Source organism: Pagrus pagrus, assembly GCF_965226575.1.
Source record: "Pagrus pagrus genome assembly, chromosome: 18".
Lineage (NCBI taxonomy): Eukaryota > Metazoa > Chordata > Actinopteri > Spariformes > Sparidae > Pagrus > Pagrus pagrus.
This window is the reverse complement of record NC_140202.1, coordinates 20,575,092-20,602,505: the sequence shown is the minus strand read 5'-3', so window position 1 is coordinate 20,602,505 and position 27,414 is coordinate 20,575,092. Positions and strand designations below refer to the sequence as shown.

Below are 27,414 nucleotides of genomic sequence, written 5' to 3'. Positions count from 1 at the left end.
TGTATTTTACTAACTAATCTAATTCTTGCCCTTCATGCTTTTCTTCACATCAAATACAAGAGATTTAGACCAGTAAGGGGAGTGGAGACAGGGTCAATAATTGCTCCTAATTTTGAGAAATAATAATGTTTTACCATTTTAATAACTAAAATCTAATAAACATTGTGTACACTAGTCAGTTTTAATTCAGTTTGTTCTGAACACGAGTTTTTTTGTCGTGTTTCCAGTGAAATATGAGAGGATCAAGTTTCTGGTGATTGCTCTGAAGAACTCTGTGGAAATCTATGCCTGGGCTCCCAAACCTTACCACAAGTTCATGGCCTTTAAGGTACGGAAGCAGAAACATGCACATACACATTGCATGACCATTTTCATGAACACTTCCATTGATTTGATTGATGATTTGATTGATCGTTTCCCTCTCTGCCTCTCACTATCCCCTCTCCTCCGCCATTGCCCTCTATCCCCGAACATCTTTGCCTCTCTTTCCGCCTCCCTTATTTTCTCCTCCGTCCCCTGCGTCTGTTTCTCTCCCTCTCTTTCAGTCATTCACTGAGCTGCAGCACCGTCCCCAGCTGGTTGACCTCACGGTGGAAGAAGGCCAGAGGTTAAAGGTCATCTACGGCTCCAGCGTGGGCTTCCATGTCATCGACGTGGACTCGGGCAACCCTTACGACATCTACATCCCCTCACATGTACGTGTAGTGCGATGCTTGTGCGCATCTGAGTGTTTCTTTATAAGACTCTCTCACCTCTAATGAATTTGAATGAAGAGCGACGCACACGATGTGTGTGGCGTGGGATAACAGTATTTTTCAGCCCTTCTCAGCCACTTCCTTGTGTATTACCTGCTGATCCCTGTGTCAAGGTCACAAGGTCTCACGAGGATTAGCTTCTAGGAATATAAAGACGCTTTTCTTGACAAATTACCTCTTTGATTGATTTGCCGTCATGCAAGTAAAAGATTGATGGGTGCTTTACCTCATTCATCAAATACTTTTATAGTTTGCTAAATATGATGCATGGGGCTCGGACTTTCTATTTAAGTACACAGCGTATCACTCAAAGTACTCTTATCACAGAACATTAAGAAGCAGTAGCCGGTTCCGGATAAAGTAAAAGAAGCAATAAAACAATGTACATATGACAAGTTAAAGTTCTGCATGTGTTGTAACTGCAGCATGTGAATCCCCTCGGTTAAGATAAGACCTCATTGGTCCACGCAATGAAGTCTTATCTTAACCGGTAATAAGAGATCATAATACATTTGCTGATTATATTTTAAATGATCAATCTGAATCCACAGAGTAACTGATAACTTTGGTTAATGAATAAACAACACGTCCTCACCCTAAATGACTGAAAAGGACTACTTAAACAACATATGTGACATTGGACGGTACCTACTACAGGTGTACCGGACACTATTGTAGCGGACCTTGGTTAACGTTTTGAAACAGTCACAGTTTGGATAGGTTTAGGCACAGAAACTACTTCTTGGTTGGTCAGGTTTCGGAAAAAGATCATAGTTTGGGTCAAATTAAGAATATTAACGTTTAAGGTAACAGTAACGATAACATATAGTTATGTCACGTAAAAATCTTAATGTGACGTAAATTTAGTACGTCACGTAAGTTTAAATAAGTCAATACTGACCCGAAAAGCCCTGTGTTTGACCCATCCATCAAGCCTAACCTCCTCAATATGCAGACTTTAACACTCATATACGTCGCATGACTTCCTCCTTTGCTCCCGTCATAATTACTGCAGCCACTAGAGGCCCCTGCCTAACAATAAACCTACATATACTGATTGCTGAGATGACATATACGTCCATTTTCCTGGTGAGTGCGGGCTGTATATAAATGTAGTAGAATAAAAACTCTATATTTGCTTCTTGCACTTTCCACAACTGGTTATAAATTCTAGTCTCTTAAATCTCTCATGGAAGCTAGGCAGACTATCAGTCATTGGCTGTTTGCGTGCTTGAATGCAAAGTCGTGTATTTGCGTGCTTGAATGCGGTTCAGTCGCAGTCACTTGCATGCAGATTAGTTTGTTCCGTGATGGCTTCACTAATCGCATGCTTTTACTTAAATCGAGTTCAAACACAGTTCAGCCAAACTCTTGATTTAGCGGTAATATTTTACTGCATATAAACCACTGAATGCAGATGTGCGGACACGCAATTGTAGCCTGGGTTGAATTTTAAGACGCAAAGCAATGGAACCGGCGCTTTACAGTGCGTGCACAACGAGACTGATCATTAACTAATATTCTTGACCTCTTGAGGTGATTTTCTTTTTTTCAAATGTTTCTGCCTTTAATCGGTGCTTCCTGTCTCTCTCCTTCCCTGCCAACTTCTCTTCCAGTGTGCCAAACGCATGAAGGTGACATCCTGCCATCCACCCTTTAGACTAGATCAATAGACCTTTAGTTGAACCCCATAGTGGATGCACAGAAGTACTACATGTGTCTATGTGCAGTTCATTAGAGTAGAGATTAATGGACAATTTAGCTAGAGATTGGTTTGCATGAATAAATTCATCTTACCCACAGGAGACATCACAAGAATCTAAAAATATGTAACAGACGTTTGATCATGCTGGAGCCACAACAGAAAAATCTACAGGATTAAAGCCTGATTCAACATTTTATCAAAATAAATAGTATTACATTCATTTAGCCTGCAGTTTCTTTCAGTGCATTGCCGCCAGATCTTTATCACACACCTGATAATATTCCAAAAACTGTACTTGAGTATCACCAACCAGCAACAACACAGTGTGATGTACTCGGAGGTTACAGTGCTGCCGTTTTCATATCTGACATGATGCGTAATTTGCCTCCTTAATGTGGTCAGTCAATAAGCAGAAGTGTGGCAATAAGCTTGAGCCATTCTGCAGAGTTCTTGTGCAAATGCCTCCCACGGGTTGAGATGAGTTTTTTCATTGCCTCATTGCCACTCACTTTGCTGATATGATCCCTTGTTGTGCTCCTGAAGTGTACTTTTGAGTCGCGCCTCAGGAGAGCCCCGCCGGCACAAATAATGGGGTTGGTCTCTGGGCTACACTTTGGGTAAAGTGCACCGATTCTGGTAATGTCTGTGTGTGTTACTGTTCCCGACTCCTCTGGTGTTGTTTCTGTTAATTAAGGTCACAGGAAAAGTGCTTTAGTTCGTCAACTCACTTATAAAACAGCACAAGGCTTCTCAGACAACGAGCCAAAGTCTGAACCTTTTGATGCACTGATGCTCCTGATATTTGGCAGCCTTATCAATGTCCACGATCTTGCTCTTTAGAGGATTACAGAATGCAGGCCCGGTCCCAAAAACATGCCAAAGAGCGAGCCAAATTCCGTTGCATTAAATGCTCATGATCTGTAATATTTTAATCTAATGTAGATTACGATTAAATTTGACAGCTTTAATTGAAGCCTCTGAAATGTTTGCGTGTGTGTGACCCGTGATAGATCCAGAGCCAGGTGACGCCCCATGCCATCGTGGTGCTCCCGAAGACCGATGGGATGGAGATGCTGCTGTGTTACGAGGACGAGGGCGTCTACGTGAACACCTACGGTCGAATCACCAAGGACGTGGTGCTACAGTGGGGAGAGATGCCTACCTCTGTTGGTGCGTGTCACCCACATTTGTATTTATGTGCGCTCGGTTGATTTAAATGGATTTTCTTTATCAACGCTGGAGTCATTAAAACATCATAGAGAAACATTAATGAGTCACCAAAGTTGAAGTTAAGAGGTTTAAATAACTACACTGATATATGCAAGGACCCATTTCAGCGCCCATTCATGTGTGAGTTGCAGCGCAGATCAAAAGTCTTGTAAGTTCTCTGAGAACTGAGCTTAGGGGGGTTCATTTAAGGTTTAATTGCATTCAGAAATCAGTTCATAATATCTGCCTTCAGAGAAAGGTTTCCAGAGCTCCTTCGCAGGAACAAGGAAGAAGAGGGGGGGGGGATCGTAAAAGTTTGAGACAGTGACAATGGATACAGATGGATCAATAGTGAACGTAAAAGGAAAAGTGAGAGTTTAGGGCACAGCTAGAAGATCCAAGGCAGGAATGTGTACAGTAGTGTCTTGTATTTTACTGCCCTCATGTGGCAGCCAGGGGTATTATGCGCTTAGAGCAAAAAAATCTGGATTCTACATTGTGCGTTCTGGATACTCTGGGTTATGGGTTGTTTATATTTATTTCCATTGCCACTTATGCTTTTCTTGTGTTTTCTCTTTTCCAGCCTATATCCATTCAAATCAGATTATGGGCTGGGGTGAGAAAGCCATAGAGATCCGCTCTGTGGAGACAGGCCATCTGGATGGAGTCTTTATGCACAAAAGAGCCCAGAGACTTAAATTCCTCTGTGAGCGGAACGACAAGGTAAACAAGTTGGATTGCACGCCCTTTGATCCTCAGTTATCGTTAACTGCTGCAAAATATGTAGAAAAACATTCAACCTGCTCTGGTCTTGATATTTTGGTCTCCAGTACAGTGGTCCTGATTGCAGCACTGCTTCTGTAGACAAAGCGCATACACATAAACTGTTAAAAGACTGATTGTGAGCATGAAGTGGTGTAATATGCATAGATGTACAACACGCTGAAATGCATGAGCATAATGGCTTTTAAGGGGCACTTTGTAAGATCTGGCTAGAATTTTAGTTTTATACATGTTTAGAAAATGAACTAACATTATCAACAGAGTGTGAAGAAACAACAGTGTTGACGTCATTTCAAAGACGTCTTTGCGCTGTGTTGAAGAGATGTTGACTGAAGTTAGTGTCTTAGTCTGATAAGTAAACAAAATAAACCCGCAAAATGTCAAGAAAGCAGATATTTGTACCTACAGAGAAAAGTACAAGCGTCGCCTTCCAAATTCAAGTTTCTCTCCTTTATGAAAGTAAGCCTAGCTTAATATTCTCATGTGCCCGTCGTACAACACACCAAAACAGTCTTGGTTCGTCTTTGCACAGTCACCTCTGATTTGGTCTAAATAAATCCTCGATTCACTGAGAAAGAAGTCAAAATATACCAGCTCTACACGCCGTTTTCACCCGCTGCTGATGCCCGTCTCTCTCTCGGTCCTCTCCCACTTCATACCTCTCCTGTCCCTGCCTGCCACGTCTTCTGCTGTAAATCACCTCCATACTTTATCCCCGGCCTTCAAACTTGCATCTTTCGGTCTCAGGGGCTGTGTTCAGTCGCAGTCTTGTGTCCCAGCCGCGTTCACTGGGAGGCCTGGTGGCGTGGTGACTCCGAGGTTCCTGCGAGCTAAAAGAGTCACTTAGCCTCACAGCTAACTGAGCTTGAACTTGCTATCAGCAGCTAGTCTCGACAGCTAAAGATAGCTACAGCAAATAGCAGCAAGTCCAGCGTAGTGAGCAGCAGTATGCGGTTATGCTGCCCCCGATAGTTTTGGAGCTACCTTTTGAATTCTAGCAATTTCTCACAAATTACACCTTTAATTAGCTGATATTAGCTGATAAATGATATCAGTATTATTTGTGATCTGCAGTAATTGACGATGAGATGATTGTGTTTAGGAATGAGAAATAAAAATGTTCATGTGTCTAATATTCTCCCTCCAGGTATTCTTTGCATCGGTGCGTTCGGGAGGTAGCAGCCAAGTCTTCTTCATGACCCTCAACAGAAACTCCATGATGAACTGGTGATGGCTCCTCCCACTGTCCGCTCTGCCTGACTCTCCCATCGGCCTGTCGGGCGATAACCCGCCTCGGCCAACGGCAGATCTCACAAACGAACCCGATTGACTGAGAAGAAGCCACAAGTGAACTCTTGAAACACCCTGAGAGACTCGATTGGCGTAGGAACAAAAAAAGTTATTGTAGAGAAAATCAACAAAGACCTGTTCTAAATGAAGAGACATGCTACCCTAGATTATGTCGGGTCATGCAGAAGCCATCGTTATTCAACTGACTGGCAAACTGGTGCCACTGACTTCCCAAATATTCTGTCTTTTTCTGTCTTTGTCCGTAGCTCTTTTCCCTTTTTGTCCGTCTCTCGTCTCCACCAGTGCATTCAGGTGTACAAGTGTAGAGTGCACTTTACACCCGCCTCCTTCTATCCCTCCTTTTTACCTGCTCTGCTCCCTCCCTCCTCCCTGCTAGATCTAGTCGTCACTTTACCAATCCTTTGACACCGGCGTCTTCCATTTTCCTCACTTCCTATCTGCCATGTGTGGTCTCATATCGAACTACTACACCTCAGAGGTCGGAGAAATAGATGAATGAGATTTAATATAAATTTAAATATATACTTCAGAATATGACAGCGCAGGGAGGGCAGCTGAAGGATGACAAATCCATTCTGGATGTCGGCGGTGAAAGCGGACAGTCTGATTGATTTTCTTTCTCCTTTGTCAGTCCTCCCCCTCCTCCTCCTTCACTTCCTCCTCCCGCCATCTTTTCGGGCTCTGAGTAAACCCAATTGTGATTTAATGTTCGATCGCATTTCTCTGATAAAGATGCGATGAGACTCTGCTGTCATCGGCGGGTTGTAACAGTATGCAACAATGATTTGTGTCCCTTTAAAATGAAATCACTGGTCCATTCTTCCCTCCTTTTTTTTCTCTCTTTCCTTCATCCTGTCATCTTTGCACTCATCTGCCTGTTCTCACTCTTCCGTCTTTAAACTCTGAAGGTGCTGCATCAGATATACTGTAATATTAAATGAACAACGAGAGCGTCATTCTGTTCATTTCTCTTCTTTTCTTCTTTTTTTCTCTCCTGTGGCTGAGTCAGTCAGTCTTTGAAGCTTGATGAAATGTACAGCACATCTGTGTCTCTGAAATCAGGAGTGTATGTAAGTGAGTGTGTATGTGCGTGCGTGTGTGCGCGACATGAGTCCCATTCAAATCAATTTCGAATCAAGGTGGGATATCGAAAAATCAGTGTCCAGAAAAAGAGTCAAGTAATTCAGTCTCTGTGCGCGAACTTTTACCTTGATGCGATCGAAGCAACATTGAGTGTGTTTACATGCAGATTTATGATATTATCTTCTTAGTATGGAGTTTATGAGTTGGTGTATTTGAACACCAAGCATTTAAAAAATAGGCAATATTAGTGGTTACTTTGTTTTTTTTTGGAGTATGCTTCTGTTTCCTTTAGCACAGTAGTGTTTTGGCTATTCATGAATACAGCCACGGTGCTGTAGACGCCATGAATACGCCTATCCTGAACACAACCTCGGCAGGATATGAGCTACTATCCCGAATACTGTGTGCATGTGAAAGCACTCACTGTTGAAAGCTGTGGTGTTGAAAACCATGCTCCTCCTCCCCGATCGGTTCTTCTGATTTTGGCTCCCGCCTGTTTGTACAGTGCCTAGCATGATGTAAGCAAAACAAAAATGGAGGCCAAATGATTATCGCTCATGTTTATGATTCAGACTTTTGTTGCCTATTTGGTTACTTTTCACTGTCTTCTTTTGTGTTATTATCTAACTTTAACACACTGAAAATGTTATTTGTCTCCTCTGATGGAGATGTGCGTTAACAAATTTAAGACTTGATTTATTCTTTGAAAGGAGTAACTAAATATGGTATGACAAAACTTTGCCATTTCTTTCTAAATATTTAGCACAGCTCAATCATTAATACATACTGTATTGAATTTATAACACTATTGAGGGTTCTTGCATACTCATCCATGTTGGAGAGCACTGTAATGCAGATTATTCTTTCTTTTCGGTGGATATACTGCAGGTTTGGCAGTATTTTAGCCTATGGTTAACAAATGGAAGAACAACAACAACAACAGATTTGACTCATTTGAATCAAGTTTTTCTGTACAATTATTTCTGTCATATTTTTAAGGACTTTTTACACATCCACACTGTAGCTGTTCCTGTGCAGCTCTACGTTAGGTTCACTGATCTCTGTTAGGGGGAGCAGGCTAACATTTTAGCAATAAAGAGCCGAGCTGAAGAAACCACTGTCTTCCCTGTGTGTGTGCATGCATGCATCTGTGTGTCTGATTAATGAGCAAGTGTGAATGTGGGGCATTATTACTGTGTTTGTCCACCATGGAACTCACTCTTCCCGTTGGAAAATGCTGATGGTCGTTACACTGAGGACTCTCCTTTCAAAGACGAAACCACTGTATTCTTGATTCTGTTTTATTTCTTGTTTTCTTTTATTTTGAAAGAGCATTACTAATGTCCTGTTTTGGGATTTATTTGTTTTGTAAAAGAGAAGCTGTAAGAGAGAAATAAATGAAACTAGAGCATTATGCTTCTGGAGTTGCGTTGGGTGTTTTTTTTTTGTGTGAGCATGTTGGTGAGAGCGTGTCTATTTTGCAAGTGTGCACATTAGTATCAGCTCGACCCTCAGACTTTGTCCACCCCTCCAGTATATTATTAACAGCAAGTATCTGTTTGTGTGTGTGTGTGAGAGAGAGAGAGACAGACACAGAGAGAGAGAGAATAATGCCCAGATTTAATTATTACTATCAAAAAACACACAACTTTGAGCAGCAAAATGTGCCATTTGGCATTATTTTAGCAATTCAATATGAATTGCAATATACATTATAACAATTTCCATAATCATCCAGTCGAAAAACACCACACATAAGATCCTTGTCTTCCACAATAGATTCCTGACTTATCATTTTATTGCTTCTTTACAATAACAATTTGTGTGTCAGGGGACAGATAAGCGAAGCATTCACTCATGTGCCTGGAGACAGTGGAGATGTGTGTGTGTGTACCCATGTGCATGTGCTCATGTGCATGTCGATTAGTGAGTGAACAGAGCGTGATCAGCCATGCAGGTTCCATTGATCATTACCAGCCTCCTGGCTGACACTCTGGACCCACCATGGAGTCGGGAAAGGTAAGATAATTTCCTCGACAAAATCGTTCCTCACGTATATGCCATAAAATGTTTTTACACTCCGTAATGATGTGAGCAATATTGGCACAGGTGGTTGATGACATCAGATGGTTGCATATACCGCTGAATAAATAAACATTCATCAGCATTTTCTGTGTCGACACTGTCGTTTTGCCTCAGAGATTGTCACGAATTACATTTTGATGCGTCTGCCACAACTCTATCTCAGCTCAAATGCATTCTTAGATAACTTCTGCAACTTCTATATGTAAGCATATTTATGATTGTCAGAAAAAAGTCCACTAAGTTGTAATAAACCCATCAATAATGTGGATAAAGTTGTTATTTTTCTGCATTTATGTTTAGTTTTATTTGTGACTGTGTACCATGTACCAAATACACAGTGAGTAACTATTTACACTCGGTCTTGATAGTGTCCATGTTAAACTGTGTGTTTGTTCATGCATTCATGTGTGTGTGTCCTTATCTGTGTGATTACCTTTCTCTCCTGCAGCAGCTAACAGGCACATTGGCCATCGCTGTGTTCACAGCAGTGCTGGGATCCCTGCAGTATGGCTACAGTCTTGGAGTCATCAACGCACCCCAGAAGGCAAGGCTTAACACAGGCTTCACCCCCTTACTGGGACAACATTTTGCCACAGCATTCTGATATCTCCATGCAAATTAGCCGGTCCAAATACGCTCAGTCCAACCCATGACCACCTTTGCTTTTTCTCAGACAAGATTAAGTTCTCTGTACACACCTTTCTGCAGCACTGGAGATAAGATAATACTTTGAGTGACCAGGGACCAACTTACCTCTTCTCTATGTCTAGACAAAAACCTTTCCCCAAACTTTTTTCCAGGTTTTCTTTGCAGTCATCTGAGAATAGTTTCGTCAGAAACTTTGCAAGCTGTCTGAAATTCTTCCAGTCTATAACAAGTAGTATTTTGAGTGCCTCTCCACCAAACACGTCTTGCGGAGTGGCAGACAAGTCAGAATGAATTTTCGTGCCAATGTCTCTCTGCTGCAAGCTGCTGTAAGAGCTGGTGCAATTTAATTCCCTGCGGAAGGAAAGCACTATGCTCATCATGGATCGCTCTGATGAGGACATCCTCCGGTCCAGTTCTGTTCAGATGGCATTGTTTTTTTTATACAGGCCAGAATTGTTGATGCAGTCTGCCTTTATTGGCCCCCCTATGGATTACATCTCAGGGACTCTGAATGGAAGCTCTGGCAGAAAAGAGGCACACTTCCTTCTCTGTTGACATCCATGTCTGACCTCGAATTGTCCAATTTGAGCTTGGATCATATGTGGACATTGAAAGCACACAGCAGATGCAAATCTGACGTCCGTCCCTGAGCCATGGCTGGCACTGCTCTGCTGTGCCTATTGAAATGTCCTGCATCACTTCAGGGTTGGCCAAGGTTATCAGAGCATTTCACCACCATCAAGTAGTTTGTTCTTAAGCTTCTAAGCGTCTTACTTGTATGAATATACAACACCTGAGATTTAAAGGTACTGATGCTGAGACCTGTGTGCTTGGCAAATATGTCAAGCTTGTCTGTTGGTGGCAAGGTCATATCTTCAAGCTGCCAACCACCTTAATAGATGCAGAATCCAACTGGGTTTGCTATGCAGGGCAAAGGGTCATAGGATAAAGAAGGTTCCTCATGATTGGTGTAGTATGGGCTTGCAAATTTCAGTGGGCTAAGGCCACTGGATGGTTGGCTAAGCCAAAAAGAGGTTGTGTAAGGTTGACAGGATACAGTAAAGTCAAATAAAATTGTGCCTTATCTCTGCTGAGACAGCTCACTCCTCACTGCAGCTCCAGGTCTGTTCACATAACAGTGTTCAGCTACAGGACATTGTAAATAGCTGTGCAGACATGAATGGTTATTATACACTATATGGTACTGGTATGCTGTCATTGGAAATAACTCTACTGTTGATGGATCACTTGTGATGGTGTATCTGAGAGAACATCAAATTCACCAAATGTGCACCTTTATAAGTGCCATCTTTTCGTAATCAAAAGTTTATCACTGATATTTCCTTTTAAAATAACATTTTCTCAAGTAAACTGTGATGTTGCAGCTGTGATCGTACCTCTTGATGATCCATACACATGTCGGTGTCACAGGTCATTGAAAAGCATTATGGCCGATCCCTTGGGGTGTGGTCGGAGAGGTCTGCCGTCCTGTCAGAAAACAGCACGGAAGAAGACGAGTTCACAGAGGCGGGACAAAACCCTACCGTCATCATGTACTGGTCATTATCGGTGTCAATCTTCTCCATTGGTGGCATGTTATCCTCCTTCCTGGTGGGATTTGTGGGAGACCTGAGAGGAAGGTGAGCAAGGAAGGATAGAGTAATGAGGACACATTTGTGCGAGAATGAAAGTTTGACGGAAAAAGAAATACTCGAGGAAAAAAAGAGAGCGTAGAGAATGATAAGAGTAATGAGAGGAGAGAAGGAGGCGAACGTTAATGGGAAAGGACTTACAAAGTTAATCCAGGATCAATATGGAATAATGCCATTATACACATCCCCTTATCCATCATCCGGCCTTCTCTGTATCTCCCTCTGCCACCTTTTTATCTCTTTCTGTCTTACAGGGTAAAGGGCATGTTAATGGTAAATGTTCTGGCTGTAGCTGCTGGACTGCTGATGGGTCTTTGCAGGATGTGGAAGCCTCACTTCATGGTCATCGCAGGCCGTGCTGTAATGGGCTTCTACTGCGGTACAGAAACACACACATTACGACACACACATTTAATACTCCAATACAGCTGCCAGAATAAATATTGGTAATGTTTCTGCAAACCTTGGACATGTTGAAACTTAGCATTTCTTTATGTTGCAACTGAACGTTTGCTTTGGGTTCAATTTTCTACTTTATGTCATGACAACGATGTGGTTATGATCCGGTCAGATTTTGTCAAACATATCTGATTTTTGTCACCACAAACACGTCCGGAAATTGTCATGAGGTCACCTTAAAAATATCCGGTGTTCTCACACTTACACATGTTGAAACGCAGTCTCCAACTGTGGTCACTGGCTCAGCAGCCTTCTCGCCTGTAACTCCACCGCCATCACCTCCACCTTTTGATATGAAAGTGAGGTTACAAACCTGTAATGTGATCATAATAGGACATGTTTGTTTTGTTTTGTCAGGGTTGACGTCTGGGCTCGTGCCTATGTACGTTGGGGAGATTTCTCCCAAAGCTTACCGAGGGGCTCTGGGAACATTACACCAGCTGGCTATTGTCACTGGCATCCTGATCAGCCAGGTGAGAGGAGCACACACACACATGCACAGACACACACACATGCACAGACACACACACACACACACATATGCACATGCACAGGAGAATATTTGCTTGTTGGCATCCTGAATATAACATAAGCTGTATGTGTGTTCACTTGTGTGTGGATGTAGGTAATAGGCTTGGACTTTATACTTGGTAATGATGATATGTGGCCCCTGTTGCTTGGTCTGTCGGGAGCTCCAGCAATACTGCAATCACTTCTGCTTCCTCTGTGCCCTGAGAGCCCACGGTACCTTTACATTCTGCTGGGAAAGGAGCAAGAGGCTCGAAAAAGTAAGAAATACAAACTCTCTATGTCATCCTCTTTTCTCTATGGCTCTCTTCTCCAAACACTTCATCATTTCTAAACATACAGTTTATAGGCCACAATAGTTCAACAATTTGGAATTGACTGGAAATAGGGGGAGAGGGTTCAACCTTTTCTGGCATCTGTGTGAAGGTAAACATTTGAAAGCTAAACGTTTACTTGTAGTGGAGAATATTTACACTTTAGCTGCTCCTGCTATTTTTTTTAACATAAAGGATCTGAAATCTTCTTCCACAACTGCAAATTGAGTTAGTCATATATACCGACTTTTGCTCTTGCCTCAATCTTCCCTTTGTGTTGTTGCAGGTCTGCTTCGTTTAAAAGGAGCATACGATCCGACTCCTGATCTGGAAGAGATGAAGAGAGAGAAAGACGAGGCAGACAGGGAGCCCAGAGTCTCTATCCTTTCTTTGGTAGGTCTCTGTACAGGAAGATGGCCTCTCACAACTACCTAAAAATGTTTTTATCTCTTGTGAATTTAGCTTGAACCCTGACACAAAGGGGTACTCTCAGTACACTCATGGTAACGTGTAATGACTCCAGTATAGGTAACACTAAATCATTAGCTAAAAATAAGTGATATAATAGTGATGTAGAAGTGAGGGTTTAAGACTACTAGATTAATGGAAAATGTACTTTTTCAAACAAGCTACTTTAAAAAGACTTAAATCTTTTACTGTTGTGTTCTCCCCAAGATCCGCTCCTCTGTGTACAGACAGCAGCTGGTTGTTGCCCTCATGATGCACCTCTCCCAACAGTTCTCTGGAATCAATGCGGTGAGTGACAGATTAATTTCCACTCTGCATTTTTTAATGTCTCTCAATCACTTTACTGCAGTTAAACTAAAAATAAGATAAGAGATAATGAGATTACTAGATGGCAGGGAAATCGTGCTTTCATGACAGCACGTACTGTATGCGCACATCAGCAGTGAATGAAAATGTATATCACGGGAAATCTATAGTTATCTGTTGTACATCTTTAAATCACCTGTTTTTAACTTTCCTTAAGCACACAAAAAAAAGTTCCTTCATATTTCACTTTGTAATTACGTAAAATCTGTGCTTGTTTTGTCTCCAAGATCTTTTACTACTCTACGGTTATCTTCGCTCGTGCTGGTGTGGCTCAGCCAGTCTACGCCACCATAGGAGTCGGAGTCATCAACACAATCTTCACTCTGGTGTCTGTGAGTGGCTACATTTACATGCACGCACAGACACACTGTATGGGCACGCAGTGGCATCTTTCTTTCTCTCTTCCACACACAGAAACACACACACGAGCAATGTGCTGTATGTTCTAGGTTGCCCTGGTGGACAAGGCTGGCAGGCGCACCCTGACTCTGGTTGGTCTGGGAGGGATGTGTCTGTGTGCAGTTGCCATGACAGTCGGTCTCAAATTCCAGGTTTGTTCAATCAAGTGTCAAAGATTTATCTATCAGCAACTTGAGCTGAGCTTTGATCAACTAATGGGACTGTCAGATTTTAACGGGATGGCCTGCATTTCATCTTTGTTACACTTATTATTATTATTACTGTTATTTTAACTTGTGATGCGCACAGAGGTGCAACACAAACAGACGCTGCCTGAGAAAGAACTCAGCATTCGATCATTTTAAGTCATCATGAAACCTGAGTGATGTCCCCCCTTCCTCCAGAGTGAATTCCTGTGGATGAGCTACGTCAGCATGTCAGCTATCTTCCTCTTCGTGAGTTTCTTTGAGATTGGCCCTGGTCCCATTCCGTGGTTCATAGTCGCTGAACTGTTCAGCCAGGGACCTCGGCCTGCGGCCATCGCTCTCGCCGGCTGCTGCAACTGGACCAGCAACTTCATCATAGGCATGACCTTTCCCTATATACAGGTAGGCAGAAAGGACACGCACACACAGTTTGTACTGTAAACTTGTGCAACCAAGTCATGTGGGCTGACTTGTCTTTGCATCATCCCCCCCCCCCCCCAACTCCTGTATTTTTCCTCTTTTCAGGATTATTTGGGTTGTTACGTGTTTGCTCTGTTCGCCGTGCTGCTTCTCTGCTTCACTGTGTTCACTTATCTTCGGGTTCCTGAGACCAAGGGGAAATCCTTTGAGGAGATTGCCGCCGTCTTCCAGAAGGGACGGAAAACGTTGAACCCTGATGACACGACCGAACTTCAGCAGCTCAAAACATCCACAGATGCTTGAAACAGCAGCTACGTGTTAATGCAGTCAATTTGTACGTGTGCAACGGTGTCTCCATCAGTCAGTATTTTAAATGTCTGTTTATATACATTTATTCTTTAAGGGGTTATAATAACAGAGAGGGAAGAAAAGGGGAACATCTTTTACACAAGATATCATGTTTTCATAATGTAAATATAAGAGCTACATATACACAGAAGTGACTTATGATATCATGTTTCCGTTATATGGATTAGTGTTTATTCATAATGTAAACATTTATTGCAGTATTACCACTTGATGGTTAATCTGGCTGAGGTCAATATTGGATCACATGACTATTTGTATGCAAAAGGGGTCGCTTGTTTCGTTGACCCTACAGAGAATCATCCGTGGGCTAAATGGGCAGCTGTTTACTATCGAGTATGCCATGTCACTGTTTGTTTACAGATTGTTTCTGTTGCCCCCAAGTGGCCAGAAAAAGCAGTTACTGCTGGTTTGCCACTAAACATGCATTTAAAAACTACAACTGTGGAATTGGTTAACCAGGAGTCTTTGTATGTGCAGAATGCTGAAGAAAAGAGACAATAAAGTGTTATATCTCAAACGTGTCTGTTAAACTGTAGTGATGTTTGTTGAACACACCTGGATATGACTTTTCTACTGAATTACTCCACACTATCTACCCTGAAATATAAACATAAGCCGACTCCATTAAGAAATGAGTTCTGTTTTTTTGTGAAAAAGAATTGGACATATTATTATTCAGAGTATTTTTAACCACCTTATCATATAGAGAGGATCTTTAAGATAACAATAACGGTTTGTTTTAAGAATGATCCGATTTAGGGAACAAATGAGGGAGGTAATATAGCAGACAGGGCAGCTCATGCTTTAACCGATACAAGTGTTAACTTACTCGGGTAAAGGCGGGTCTATTCACTCAAAGACACAGTCCCCAGTCTTACATAGCCCCCAGCAAGGCAACAGGATTCTTTACAGACTAATTACAAGCTGGCTGTGCTTGTCCAGGTTAACGCCTCTGTTTTGCCCTGAGCTTAACAGTCACATACATCTGGAAACACAGGAAACTTGCAGTGGGCCTTCCTTTGTTCAACCTTTAAAAGAGGTACACTTTTGCTTCATCATAGTTTTCTTATTACAAGAGACAATATGGCACCATGAAGAATTACAAAATTACATTTTCCGTCTTTAGACTGAAGCTTTTTAGGAGATCTGGTAGTAAATAAAACAAACAAACAAAAAAACTCTTTACCCCTTATTATTATTATAACAGGGCTATTGTTGTTTAATTTGTAAAGAGCATATTAATTGTAGAGGATTGTTTGGTATTTTACATTTTATTGGATTGTTAAAGGGGCACAATGCAGCTTTGGAGAATAAATGTATACTAATATAACAATATTAATGAGGTGATAATACAAACAATATATATCTTCCCATAACTGCATAAACAAGCTGTTCTCAAAGGTGAATAGGACCAGAACACAGTTTGAAGCTAGAAAAGTTGGCAGGGTCCGCCACATATCAACAAAGTTAAAAAACATGTATTAAATGGTGTTGTCCTTTTAAGGTCAGGCTTCGTGGGAGTTTCGTGAAATAAATGCAGTGGAGTGAAGTTACTGAAATGAATACCTGACACAAGCACTGCAGCAGGGGAACTTCATGAACGCTCCTGTACAGGTGTCCCCTGCACGCCGTCACCGCCCTCCCGTGGGCGAGCCTGCTGCACCTCGCCACCCGAGCCCCCACCTGTCCCCTCCCCCTCCCTTACAAAAGCTCCACGCATGCGAGGAAGCGCTCTCTATTCGGCGGAACAAAGACACAAGGTAAGCGTCCTCTTGTTTTTTTTGTTGGTGACATTTTCTACTTCTTTTCCCTCTTGAGTAATGTAACCCATTGTTTGCCTTATCTAATGTGTACCGCCGGCAGCCATTTGTCGTGTCGCTAACATTAGTTAACCATTAACTTGACGGTGTTTGGTGGTCCTCGGCTAACGATGACAGCACATACACGAGGTGCGAACCTCAAGCTAGCTAGCGAGGCGGCTATACCTGGCCCAGGTGCTGCCACGTAACACGCCCGGCTAGTTAATGGTGTGTGTCGTTCTTAATGCTAACTCCAAACCACTGTTTTTAAAAAAGCCAAGGCAGCTTACCTGTTCAACTCGTTGGTTAATTTCCCTGGACGGCGTGTAAAAGACATAACAAGTCAACTAAACACCAGCTGTTAATGCCAGCTGTTCAATGAGCCTCTATAGATAAATGGCAAGGGGAGGTATGGTTGCACCACCTTGGATAATGTTAATCAGAACATGGGTTGCCAGATATGTGAATTGCCACCATTAAGTGTTTTTGCTTTGCAAGAGTCAAATAGTGTGCAGCAGAGCACCTCCCTCTCTGATCTCCAGGTCCAGCCACTGATTTGTAGCTCGGCTCTATCATATGACAGTTGTTGAGGAGCCTGAGCTGGTCTCGTTTGTTCCTCACCAGCTAAGACTGTATACAAATCTGATTATTCCTTTCACATGTGCAATAGTGGGATTTAATACCACACACATCCTCTGCAACTAATGCTTCAGTCGGTCACATTTGATGTTTGTTTTTTTGTTTTTTTTTCTTGTCGTCTTTTGCTCATTTGGGTGACAAAACAGCCTGTAGCCCATCATGGACGATGACTTCGAAAGTGGGAGCTCTGGGGCCTCTAAAACATATCCCCAACAGTGCTCTGCATTGAGGAAGAATGGCCATGTCCTTCTGAAAGGACGCCCCTGTAAGATCGTTGAAATGACTACCTCTAAGACCGGCAAGCATGGGCACGCCAAGGTAAAACCTCCGTGGATCCTTTGGAATTCACAGCTTAAAGCTCACTTGTAATTTAGCCTGGTGCTTCCCAGTTGTACAAATAACCCCCGAAGCTTACTTCACAGGCCCAAGGCCAGATCTAAAGAGTTACGGTGTTTTTCAGGTCCACCTTGTTGGAATTGACATCATTACCGGTAAGAAATTGGAAGATATCTGCCCGTCTACCCATAACATGGATGTCCCGAACGTAAAGAGGACAGACTACCAGGTGAGCTGTCCCTATTGCATCTTATTGTGTAATCTAGGGGCCCCAAAGGGGATGCAGCATTTACAAGGCCTACTGAATAGTGTCAGTGAAAACAAGTTGGTACTGGAAGCCAATACACATTTCCCTGACCAGTGTTTTTAGACCACCAGTGCATCCATTTCCTATGTTTAGTGTTTTCACATAACCTAATCCTAATGGAAAATGTAGTGTGGAAAAATTACGTGCTTTTTCAATTGCTAAACGGTTGTGACACACATGTTGGAGCTCAGCTGTCTTAAGTGGCTGTGAAAGCACATACTGGTTTGGAACTGGTCAAGCAGGTTTTGACAACAGGCAGTCTCTTCCTCTTGTGAGCGGCTTCTTATGGTATGGCAGCTCTCTGACAATGCAAGAAAACGAAGACTGTTTTTTTGTTTAACTATATTTTTGCTGTATTGTTTCATGTGGCAAAATAACATTTTTCCCCTAATGCTCTTCATGCTCGGTCTCATACAGTAACACCTTTGGCTACAGCTGTCAATTCTGTTTTTGTGTTCAATATTTGTATGCTATTTATGTATATATAATATTTAATGTGGTGTTTTATTTTTTTGGGTTGATGGTAATTTTAGCTGTGTAATATCGATGACGGTTACTTGTCCCTGATGGATGACAGTGGAGAAACCAGAGATGACCTTAAAGTGCCAGATAATGACTTGGGCATCGAGATCAAGAAGAAGTTTGAAAATGGTGACAGTTTTTTGGTGAGTTTCTTATTGCCCAATGGTGGACAAAAAACTTCCATAAATTTGCTGTGTTCATTGATATTAACATAAACTTCGACAGTTTCCCTGACCTTCCTATGCATCGGCATCAAACAGTTGGTTTCATGCAGTTTCATGGGTTGACCTGAGTTCAGTTTCTTTAGTCAAGATTTTGTGCTGATGTGGACTACGATTTGAATATACCACTGTAGGATTGATTTACACTTTTTTTTTTTTTTTTTTTAAATAGAAGAAAAAGCTGTTAAACCTGTTGCGTTTAAATAACTTTCAGTAATTTAAAAAGATGGTTATTACTATACTATAAAAATCCGTTATCCTGCTCTTCTGCGCCAGACAGTTTTCCTAGTAGAGACGATATTCCTTGCTTTCACAAGGGCTACATTTCATTAACGGCCCAATGCACTTTGAGTCTACTACACTGGTCCCAGATCTTACTTTTCACTTCCTTTTTCAGGTCACTGTGCTGAAAACAATGGATGAAGAACTTGCAGTTGCCACTAAGACCATGGCTGAAAAATGAGTCCAGGACGGCACTGGAGACATCACACGTCCATGCGCCATGATGGCTTTGAAGCTTCACTAAAGCTACTCGCCTGCACCCCACATCTCAATCAGTTTCTCCACTGGTCAAGTGAAATCCAGAAACTGGACTGGGTCAGCGTGTTCAGCTATACCTTTGGCTCAGGGCTGACCGGCATTCGCTTCAGTAACTTTGCAGAGGGTACTGATGTTATTCCAAGAATTCCCACCACTATCCCAGCAGTTCATAACATTATTTTAGAATATGGGTGACTTGTTTTATTCTGTTAGTAATTATTTTTCAATCATTCCTACTGTCTGTTTTTTTTCTGAATGAAATTTGGAGCTTTTGATTTGGCTGTGACAATGTGTTTTAAGGTTTGTTAACCATTGGCATGCTGCCCTTGTCTTCAACTTAAATTCTCCTCGTAAAATGTTTTTTCCCCTCCACTGGCTGACCTGACAAGTCAGGGGAGCAATTAAGAGTCTAAAAGCCTAACTTCATTGATGGCTAGAATGACAGATGACTTGTGCAGCTATGAATTCATGTGAGCAGCAACATTTAATTTACTCTGCATTTCAGCTTTATTGCAGAAAGACTTCCACTGCATGTAAGCATGTCTCAATAAGAGCGGCCAACTCTACCGTCTCAGCCGAATAGGCCTGGACACGGGTCATTGGGTGGGGCCATTTTCTTTTCTGTTCTATGAAACTACTTTTCCTTTTAGTTGGGGCCTTTTTTGAGTTGACAAATGTACACAAGATCATTTTGAAAGGACAAAACACTTAAAACCTTAATATTGTTTGTGGAACTTGGAATATAATATTCATAATTATGTCTTCATCAGTGTATAATCAATTGGTTGTTTTTTTTTAACCTTAGGATGAGCCTTTCATATCTACAGTTGGGTCCTATTCTGCATAGTCTGCCATATTTCTACAGCAGCGCAGAAGGTACAGACCAAACTGTCTTTGTTTTTAGCAGCTGCTATAGGAGGGGGTGAGATGAGGGGTGTCAAATCTGCAACCACACCGCTAGATGCCATTAAATCCTGCACTCCAGACCTTTAAACCAATTTTATGTTTTAAGTTTAATTTCAACAACTAAGCTTTGTTTGGCAACACATGTTACATCATCACAGTGTGGAAGATAACCTTTACCTCTTGGGATACGCATTAGTGAAAACAAACCATTTTAAGTCTTTTGAGACATAGCCAAATCTAGGTGGTGGTCCTGCTGTGGGTGATCCAAGTCTTGTTGTGATGGGAGACCTTTGCCCAAGAACTGAATAGATGTTATATTTTGGGTTGTGGGTGGGGGAATGTAGCTGTAGGGGGAAAAAATCTGAGGGAGGGTAGGTGTGTTTGCAATTTAATGGGATTTTTAAGTGTTTTGTGCCGTTTGGAGCAATCCTAAATGGATTGTGACTTGTGTATTTTTATTTTATTAAGCTGAATGGTTGTTATGGTCTTTGTTTACATCCACACAAAAAACAGTTTTTTGCGAGGCATCGGGTAATATCGAGAAACTTGAATGCGTTCACATGCGCTGCATTAACATGGTTGCTGAAGAATCTGCATTTACATGCGGGTAGTCACAATTAAAACATAACTATTGAGTGTATTTGCACTGGACTGATATTTCTTTTTTTTTGATCCGAGCATTTAGAGTGATGGTGAAGTGGTAAAATAACCTGCCGGTCAGCTGTGGACATGGCTTCAGTTTGTTTGGTGCGCTACTATGAGTTCTGTGACCTCTGCCCACTTTCTGCACTGTTGTCATAACAATACTGTGATTTCAAGTTTTGGTCTTGAACCTTTGCTCTTGTAAAAACCCTGTTAGAAACTCAGTTAAGCACATAATGGGTCAAAAAATTACAACAGTGGCTTCCGACTCTGGCTTCTTGTCTGAGTCATCTAGATGTTGACATAATGGTACACATCAACCAAAGGTGAAAGCCACATGACTGTACTGGAGTAATGGTACATTTCATATTGAGTATTTATTTCTCAAGGCAGGAGGAAAAGCATTTGACCAGCAAATGAGCACTCCAACAGCAGCAGTATAGTACAAAGCTGCAGGCTGTTGGGATGACTGACATGCTATGGAAAAAAGGGATGCATGCAAGATCACTTGAGTCCCTGCTCGCCTTCATGAGCGCATAAATCTCCCAGCTTGAGCCTGCAGCAACCTGATTTTATCATTCTTGGGGAGTAATGAGCCCGAAGAATGCATGTAAAACGTAACCTTTCATATGCAAATTCCAGAAAATGCTGTTTTGGGGCAGCAATCAAAGATATATGGAAGTTAAACTAGTTTGACTGGTGAGCCAACACTATGGCATCGTGCTCTGACCTTTATTTTTGGTTGCAAACATGCCATTCTGGATGATAAATGAGATTTCTCTTCTCAGGTGCCTCTCATCAAAGACATTATCATCATCACATCTGCTTAATTTCTCTGTTTTAACACAACACATTTTTTTTTTGTTGTTGTTGCAAGAAACAGGTTTATTTTTGTTCAGACCACAGGTACATATAATATTCAGACAAGGAATAGGTGAATTACTTGGTCTTGGATACTGTATGTTTTTGTTATATGTTGGGCATGGGCTTCATGGTATTTCCCCAGCTGATCTTTCTTTGTTGTCCTGACTGATCTGTACAGTTTTTTTTTTTTTGGAGAATCTGACCCGGGCTTCTTTTCTATTCTAACTTTTGTATGGCTGCTGTCTTTGTTTGTATTTTACTAGGCAAAATAAAGTTAATTCAGATGTTAATGACTTTAAGATGTTGTCAAGTGTTTTATTTTGTCTAAATGTCTCAGTGTAACTCATTACATTGAATTTTTTTCTGTTCTTTGTTTAGCCCTTTGGACAAAATAACTAGACTTTTAAGCAAAAGAGACCGTTATGGCATCTTGTTTAAAGTAAAGTCACAAAAACACCGTGGTTGCTGAAGAAATGTCAATTTTGAACTTGGCTACCTGGTTTTACATTGCTGGATATTTGTAGTTGACTGTCAAGCATTCATAAATAAATAAAGTTGTCAGACTCTGAATAAATCCAGACAAAAAAATAGACGTGTAAAGGATGAGATTAAAAAAACAAACAGTTGTGGAATGTAATGAAGTACATTTACTCAAGCAATGTATTTAAGTAAAAAAATTGACTTGAATATGTCCATTTGATGTAACTTTAAGCTTCACTATAGAGGGATATTCTGCACATTTCTCTCACCTGCATTCGCCTGCAAATTGATAGTTTCCAACTTAATAATTTTCATACCCATCTTGTCAAGTGAAAATCACATATCTCTAAATTTGTTGAATTTGAATTTGATAAACTGAAGACTTAAGTGCAAGTCTATAAGTGTGGGGAGTATACAGAGATTGCAGTGAAGCCACAGCAATGCAGACGTTCCAGATCTATATGAGACAAATGCTGAAAGAAACTAATGGCAATCACAACATGCATTGATGTTAAAGGCTCAGTAGATGGCAGTGAAGCACCACTTTTGATAGCTGAGCTTGTTCTGAGGTTTGCTCTTGACCCATCCATCTATCTAGTCATTTTTCAAATCCAACTTTTTAACACAGTTTGAATATTTTTACAGCTACAGAAGAAAAAGTTTAAAATATGTATTATATTATTAAAACAAGACTCTTAAATTACTTTGAATTCAGTATCCAGCTATGTTAACATGTCTCATTAAAAGTTCAAATGATTTATATTGGGGGGGAAAAAAAGTTTAGAGGAAACTACATCCACAGCACTCCACTAGTTGCAAACTGGCTTGAGCTCCCACAGACCCCCAGTTAACAAGGCACACTGAATCACCTTTGCGGTCTCTACGAACCCATTAATGTCTCTCCATGGCTATTACAGAGAAAACCTTCAGTGCTTCTTTCCTCCAAGTGTGTTTTAGTGGGATCATCAGACCTCTTTCAAGACTCAGTGTGGAGATCGAAACGGGGATTGCGGAGGGGATTGGCAGAGGTTTTACGGGCCATTCCACAGCGCTCCAAACCTGTTTATCCAGACTGGTGAAGCCGCTGGATTCCTGCCCGATGTTTGGAGGACATGAACTGGTTTGGAATGATTGGAGATTTGATGGAGTTGCAGGGTGGTGAGGGGAGCTTTCTACTGTAAGTCAGGGAAAACACGGCTCCAAAGACACACATGGGCTACATACGTCAACACTGGGGCAGCGCCAAGTGAAGAGAAGAGCCATTATGTAACCGCAGGACCTATGTCTCGACACAGCATGAGATGGAGAGAGAGAAGAGATCAAAGCATTAGTGTGAACCGTGTGCTTTTATTGAAAGTGTATGGGATTAACTGTGCTTGTGTGTGTGTGTGTGTAAAAGAGATGAGAGGATAAATAGAGCTGCCTTCAGTTTCCTCCCTCCAACTGTTTCCCATCAATCCCACACATACATAACTGCATTATTACTGGTCCTTTAGCTGGAAAAGATCACTGTAAAGTTAATAAACCCTGTTACTGGTAGATATTTAAGGTACATAGAGCAGGATAATCAGCTTACATTGAGTAAAATGAACCCTTACATAACCGTCACAACTGTCAAGACGCAGACATAAATCCCCGAGGGTGGTTACCTTATATGAAGCATACTATAAAAGGCCTTTATGTCTGACAGAGATGGGGGGGAAAAACAACAAACACCACACTCTCATCAGTCTCAAAGAGGTGGATGCATTATTTGGCAGTGCAGATTTTTCAGACAGGGCGACTATCACATATTTATAATCAAATGTTCGACGTTGAGTCAAAAAAAACCCAGAATATGAGCGGTTGATTGTGCTTCTAGTAATTTCTGTGGGTTACGCACATGTCTATGCATGTAGCCTACATGTGTGAGCTCGTCCACATGTGTTCGTCTGTCTGACTTTGTCTGGTTCCCTGACTGTTTTTTGAAGATCAGTGGAGTTATTGAATCCAGATTTTGACGTAAAAGTGAGGAGGAAGAGCACTTCATCTCAGCATCTGACAGGATTAGAAGGACTGATGGAGCACAGGAGGTGCTGGTTCATCCTCCTTTCATCTGCTCAATCCCACTGAGCGAGGAACAGTAGGAAAGGTTTCTGTATGTGTGAGGTGTTCAAGTGTGGAGCAGGGGTACCAGGGACAACAAATCCAACAACCATTTGATGGATTGTGATGTACATAAGTGTCCTCTTTAACCTAGACTGAAACCATATACTTAAATATACAGTATATAGAAGGATCTGGGTAAGTACTGGAAGTAGACATGTCGCCATTACTGCTGTGGCGTTTCCCTACAATATCCGCACGTTTGAATACAAGCTGTCCTAAGAAGCAAACAATATTTTCACGGTTACCATTACTTTCTACATAATTTGACTACAATGCTAAATTACCTGAACGCTAAATGTTAAAATTTTATACTGTATTCAGAAGCTGTTTTGAACATCAGAAGGATATTGAGACCAGAAAATGATGTCGGTAGCAACTATGGGCGACTGGAGACATCATCTCAACTTTCACTTTGGGACTACATAACTGCAGGCTGTGGTCAAGGTCTATTCTGTGTCAAAATGTTGGCTGGGAAAAGCGGGGGCCCTGTGCATGTCTATCTCTGTGTGAGTCTTTCTGTGCGCACATTTGTATGAAGCTGTGATTAAGACCAGAAGGGCAGGGGAGTGTTCTGTCTTTAGAAATAGTTGGGCAAACAGATGTGTTCATTGCAGAACGGTGCTCACAGCATGCACTTTCTATTTTAGCTGACAACCTCTGTACGCTCATATTGCTCGGAAGGCCCCCTTGTCTTGTCTTTGAGAAAGGATGAGTTCACCAGCAAACAATCTAGACGAGACCGGTTGTTTTGCTTCTTTGGAGTTTGGCATAACAAAAGATTGCTTCTTTGTGTCGCTCCTCTTAAAAGAGCTGGAAGGAATGTGGTACTCTTCGTGTGCTTCAGGCCATGTTTGCAGTTGCTAAATGCACATAGAAAAAAATATTGAGAAGTTGGCTCTAGATGAATAGCAGTTGCCCTCTCGGCATTTCTTGGACAAATAAAAAAACATTTTACATTAATATAATATTACTATATGAACATAATATTATGATAATATAAAAAACAACAACACAAACTATTGAGGTTATGCATCCAACAATTTAATGACATGAATTAATAAATGAGTATTATGGAGAATAGTGTTGCTTAAATCCAAATAGTTCTGGCCATATGCAATGATGTTAAATGAATGAAAGTGTAAGTACCATCCAAGACATGCACAATACATTGATACAGCATAGCTAATGAGCTTCTGTTTTCCTGGCGAGTGTATCTAGATAAATGGGTTTGAACGTTGAGACTATCCTCCGATAGACCTCTGGTCAAATGCAGCGTGTTGTTTCTGGCCACCTGCTCCCCTCTGGCACAGCTTTGAACTTCCTTGTGTGTGTGCGACCTACAGTGCATGTGTGTATATTTGTAAGGGCAGTTAGTAGACTAGTAGTTGGAATGTTGAAAGGTTGTGTACGACATCTGGAGGTTGACTCCAGCAGGAGGTGGGGAGACAGCCGTAAAGATGAGCTGATGGAAGGTGGGTTGGGGTGGGTCATTATTCGAACCAGATGAGGTTAGCTTCTCATGGTTGAGGAATATAAACACTGCTTTTTGTGGTATGATTGTAGGAGCGATACAACTCCTTTCCAAAGGGGCCCACAATATTACTATGCACAGCCACTCACCCACACTCACAGACTAATGGAACAGCCATCGTGAGCAGTTCGGGGTTCAGCCAGGGGATCCAGGGATCGAACTACTACCTTCCAATTAGTGGATGACCAACTTTAACTCTTGAGCTAGAGCTGCCCCCAATTGTTATGGCTCAAGAGGTATTCTGCAGTCTTTTCTAATGTGTATATAAATATTTTGTACATCCAAGGATTTCTTAAAAACAGTTATTCTCCTGCTGACAAACATGTTATTTCGTAGCCAGGATGAACTCACATATTTGCATGACTGCCTTTACCTGATGATTCACTGTAATGGCATGTTATTGCCTTCTTGTGGTCATAAAACAACGACAAAGATACTCCAGACACTGCAGAGACACAAAATGACTACATAGAGATGCAAAACGACTACAAAGAGATTAAAAAACAACCACAAAGAAGTGCAGATGTTCCACAAAGTCACAACAAAACTACTTCAAAGGGATGCAAAATGGCTACAAAGACTCTCAAAACAACCACAACCAGACACAAAAAACAACTACGAAGAAATTCAATAACATCTACAAAGAGATATTCCACAACATGACAGCAAATCTACTTCAAAGAGACACAAAAAACAACTACAAAGAGATTAAAAATGACTTTGAAGAGATGCAAAATTACTATAAAGAAACCCAAAACAGCATCGTTATTAATAATGCGCCATTTATTATTGCCAAGAACTGTGGCTTTTAACACATTTTTCTACTCTTCTTTAAAGCTGCGTCCCAATCTGCCCCCGCCCATTCAAATGTTTCTAAACCCAACCCTGCTGTTCACGGGCTACAGATTGAAAACAGCCTTTTGACTAACAATGGTACATTTACAGCAATTTTTATGAATGTGCCATGTCCGTGTTAAATAAATAAACTAATACATACAAAAACATGAAAAACAGGTGACACACAATGGCTGGATAGCAAACTACACATCCTAAAAGTGTCTATTTTTCCCCCCTGAAAGACCTCACTCGAAACATGAGTCATGATGAAGTAAATGACAGTAATGAGTTTCAAAGAAAGAAGGCTCATGGTACTATACAGTCAGCAGCTTTTGCCAAATTTTTCTGTGCTTGTCTTACTGCTCAGGCTGATAAATTGCAGCAGACGAGGCTCAAAGAAACGTTTTTGGGAGTGGTGTTGGAATGTTGAAGAGATTATATCATACTAATAAACAGGTGTCTGTCTGCTCTTCTCCCACTCTTATCGATTTCCAGGACAAAGCTGGACCCAATAGACTGCTGACCACGGGCCATGTTACATAAGAAGAAGCAAACAATACTTGTGTGTGTCTGTTTCCATTGGTGCAGGGGTGGATGTGGGTTTTGTCAAGTGGTTTGAGAGATTGTTTCAGGTTTGGTCCTTACAACAGCCAGTATATTAAAATGTGCACATGTCAGTGCTTATTTATATGGAGATGTGTGTTTGTACTCATGTCTAGATAAATATTTGAAAAAGTAATAAGCTCAGAAAAATAGCTGATACTGAAACTGAGTTGGCAGCTACACAATGACTCATGCCCTCTAACACTTACTCGGAGAGCGATTAAGATGTGTTTTGTTAGATCCAAAAATAAAACGAATTCTGTGCCCTTGAAACAGCCC

The 27,414-nt window shown here is 41.4% G+C and overlaps 3 protein-coding genes across 14 annotated transcripts in view; all 3 read left to right on the top strand.

Annotated features, from left to right (window-relative positions):
- LOC311274167 (traf2 and NCK-interacting protein kinase-like) overlaps positions 1-8,262 on the top strand; it is a 65,862-nt gene extending 57,600 nt beyond the window's left edge. For 6 of the 12 annotated variants that reach the window (XM_084381612.1, XM_084381610.1, XM_084381614.1 and 3 more), the window contains 6 exons: positions 228-328; positions 546-695; positions 2,372-2,389; positions 3,471-3,630; positions 4,253-4,392; positions 5,600-8,262. In XM_084381612.1, coding sequence (XP_084237738.1) covers positions 228-328; positions 546-695; positions 2,372-2,389; positions 3,471-3,630; positions 4,253-4,392; positions 5,600-5,683 — 653 coding nt within the window. In that variant the 3' untranslated portion in view covers positions 5,684-8,262. The remainder of the gene's footprint in view (positions 1-227; positions 329-545; positions 696-2,371; positions 2,390-3,470; positions 3,631-4,252; positions 4,393-5,599) is intronic. The other 6 variants (XM_084381613.1, XM_084381605.1, XM_084381606.1 and 3 more) reach the window with 1 other exon arrangement.
- A 2,798-nt stretch (positions 8,263-11,060) lies between these two features.
- On the top strand, positions 11,061-15,246 carry slc2a2 (solute carrier family 2 member 2). Its single transcript, XM_084380960.1, has 10 exons — positions 11,061-11,219; positions 11,486-11,610; positions 12,048-12,163; positions 12,316-12,478; positions 12,819-12,925; positions 13,208-13,288; positions 13,594-13,698; positions 13,816-13,917; positions 14,170-14,373; positions 14,497-15,246. Exons 1-10 carry the CDS (start codon positions 11,131-11,133, stop codon positions 14,692-14,694), a joined length of 1,290 nt encoding a protein of 429 aa, XP_084237086.1. The 5' UTR covers positions 11,061-11,130; the 3' UTR covers positions 14,695-15,246.
- A 1,180-nt stretch (positions 15,247-16,426) lies between these two features.
- Positions 16,427-21,835, top strand: LOC311273420 (eukaryotic translation initiation factor 5A-1-like). The gene is made up of 5 exons (XM_084380494.1): positions 16,427-16,520; positions 17,345-17,516; positions 17,659-17,763; positions 18,375-18,506; positions 18,982-21,835. The coding sequence occupies exons 2-5, from the start codon at positions 17,358-17,360 to the stop codon at positions 19,045-19,047; spliced, it is 462 nt and encodes a 153-aa protein (XP_084236620.1). The 5' UTR covers positions 16,427-16,520; positions 17,345-17,357; the 3' UTR covers positions 19,048-21,835.
- Positions 21,836-27,414: the final 5,579 nt, after the last annotated feature.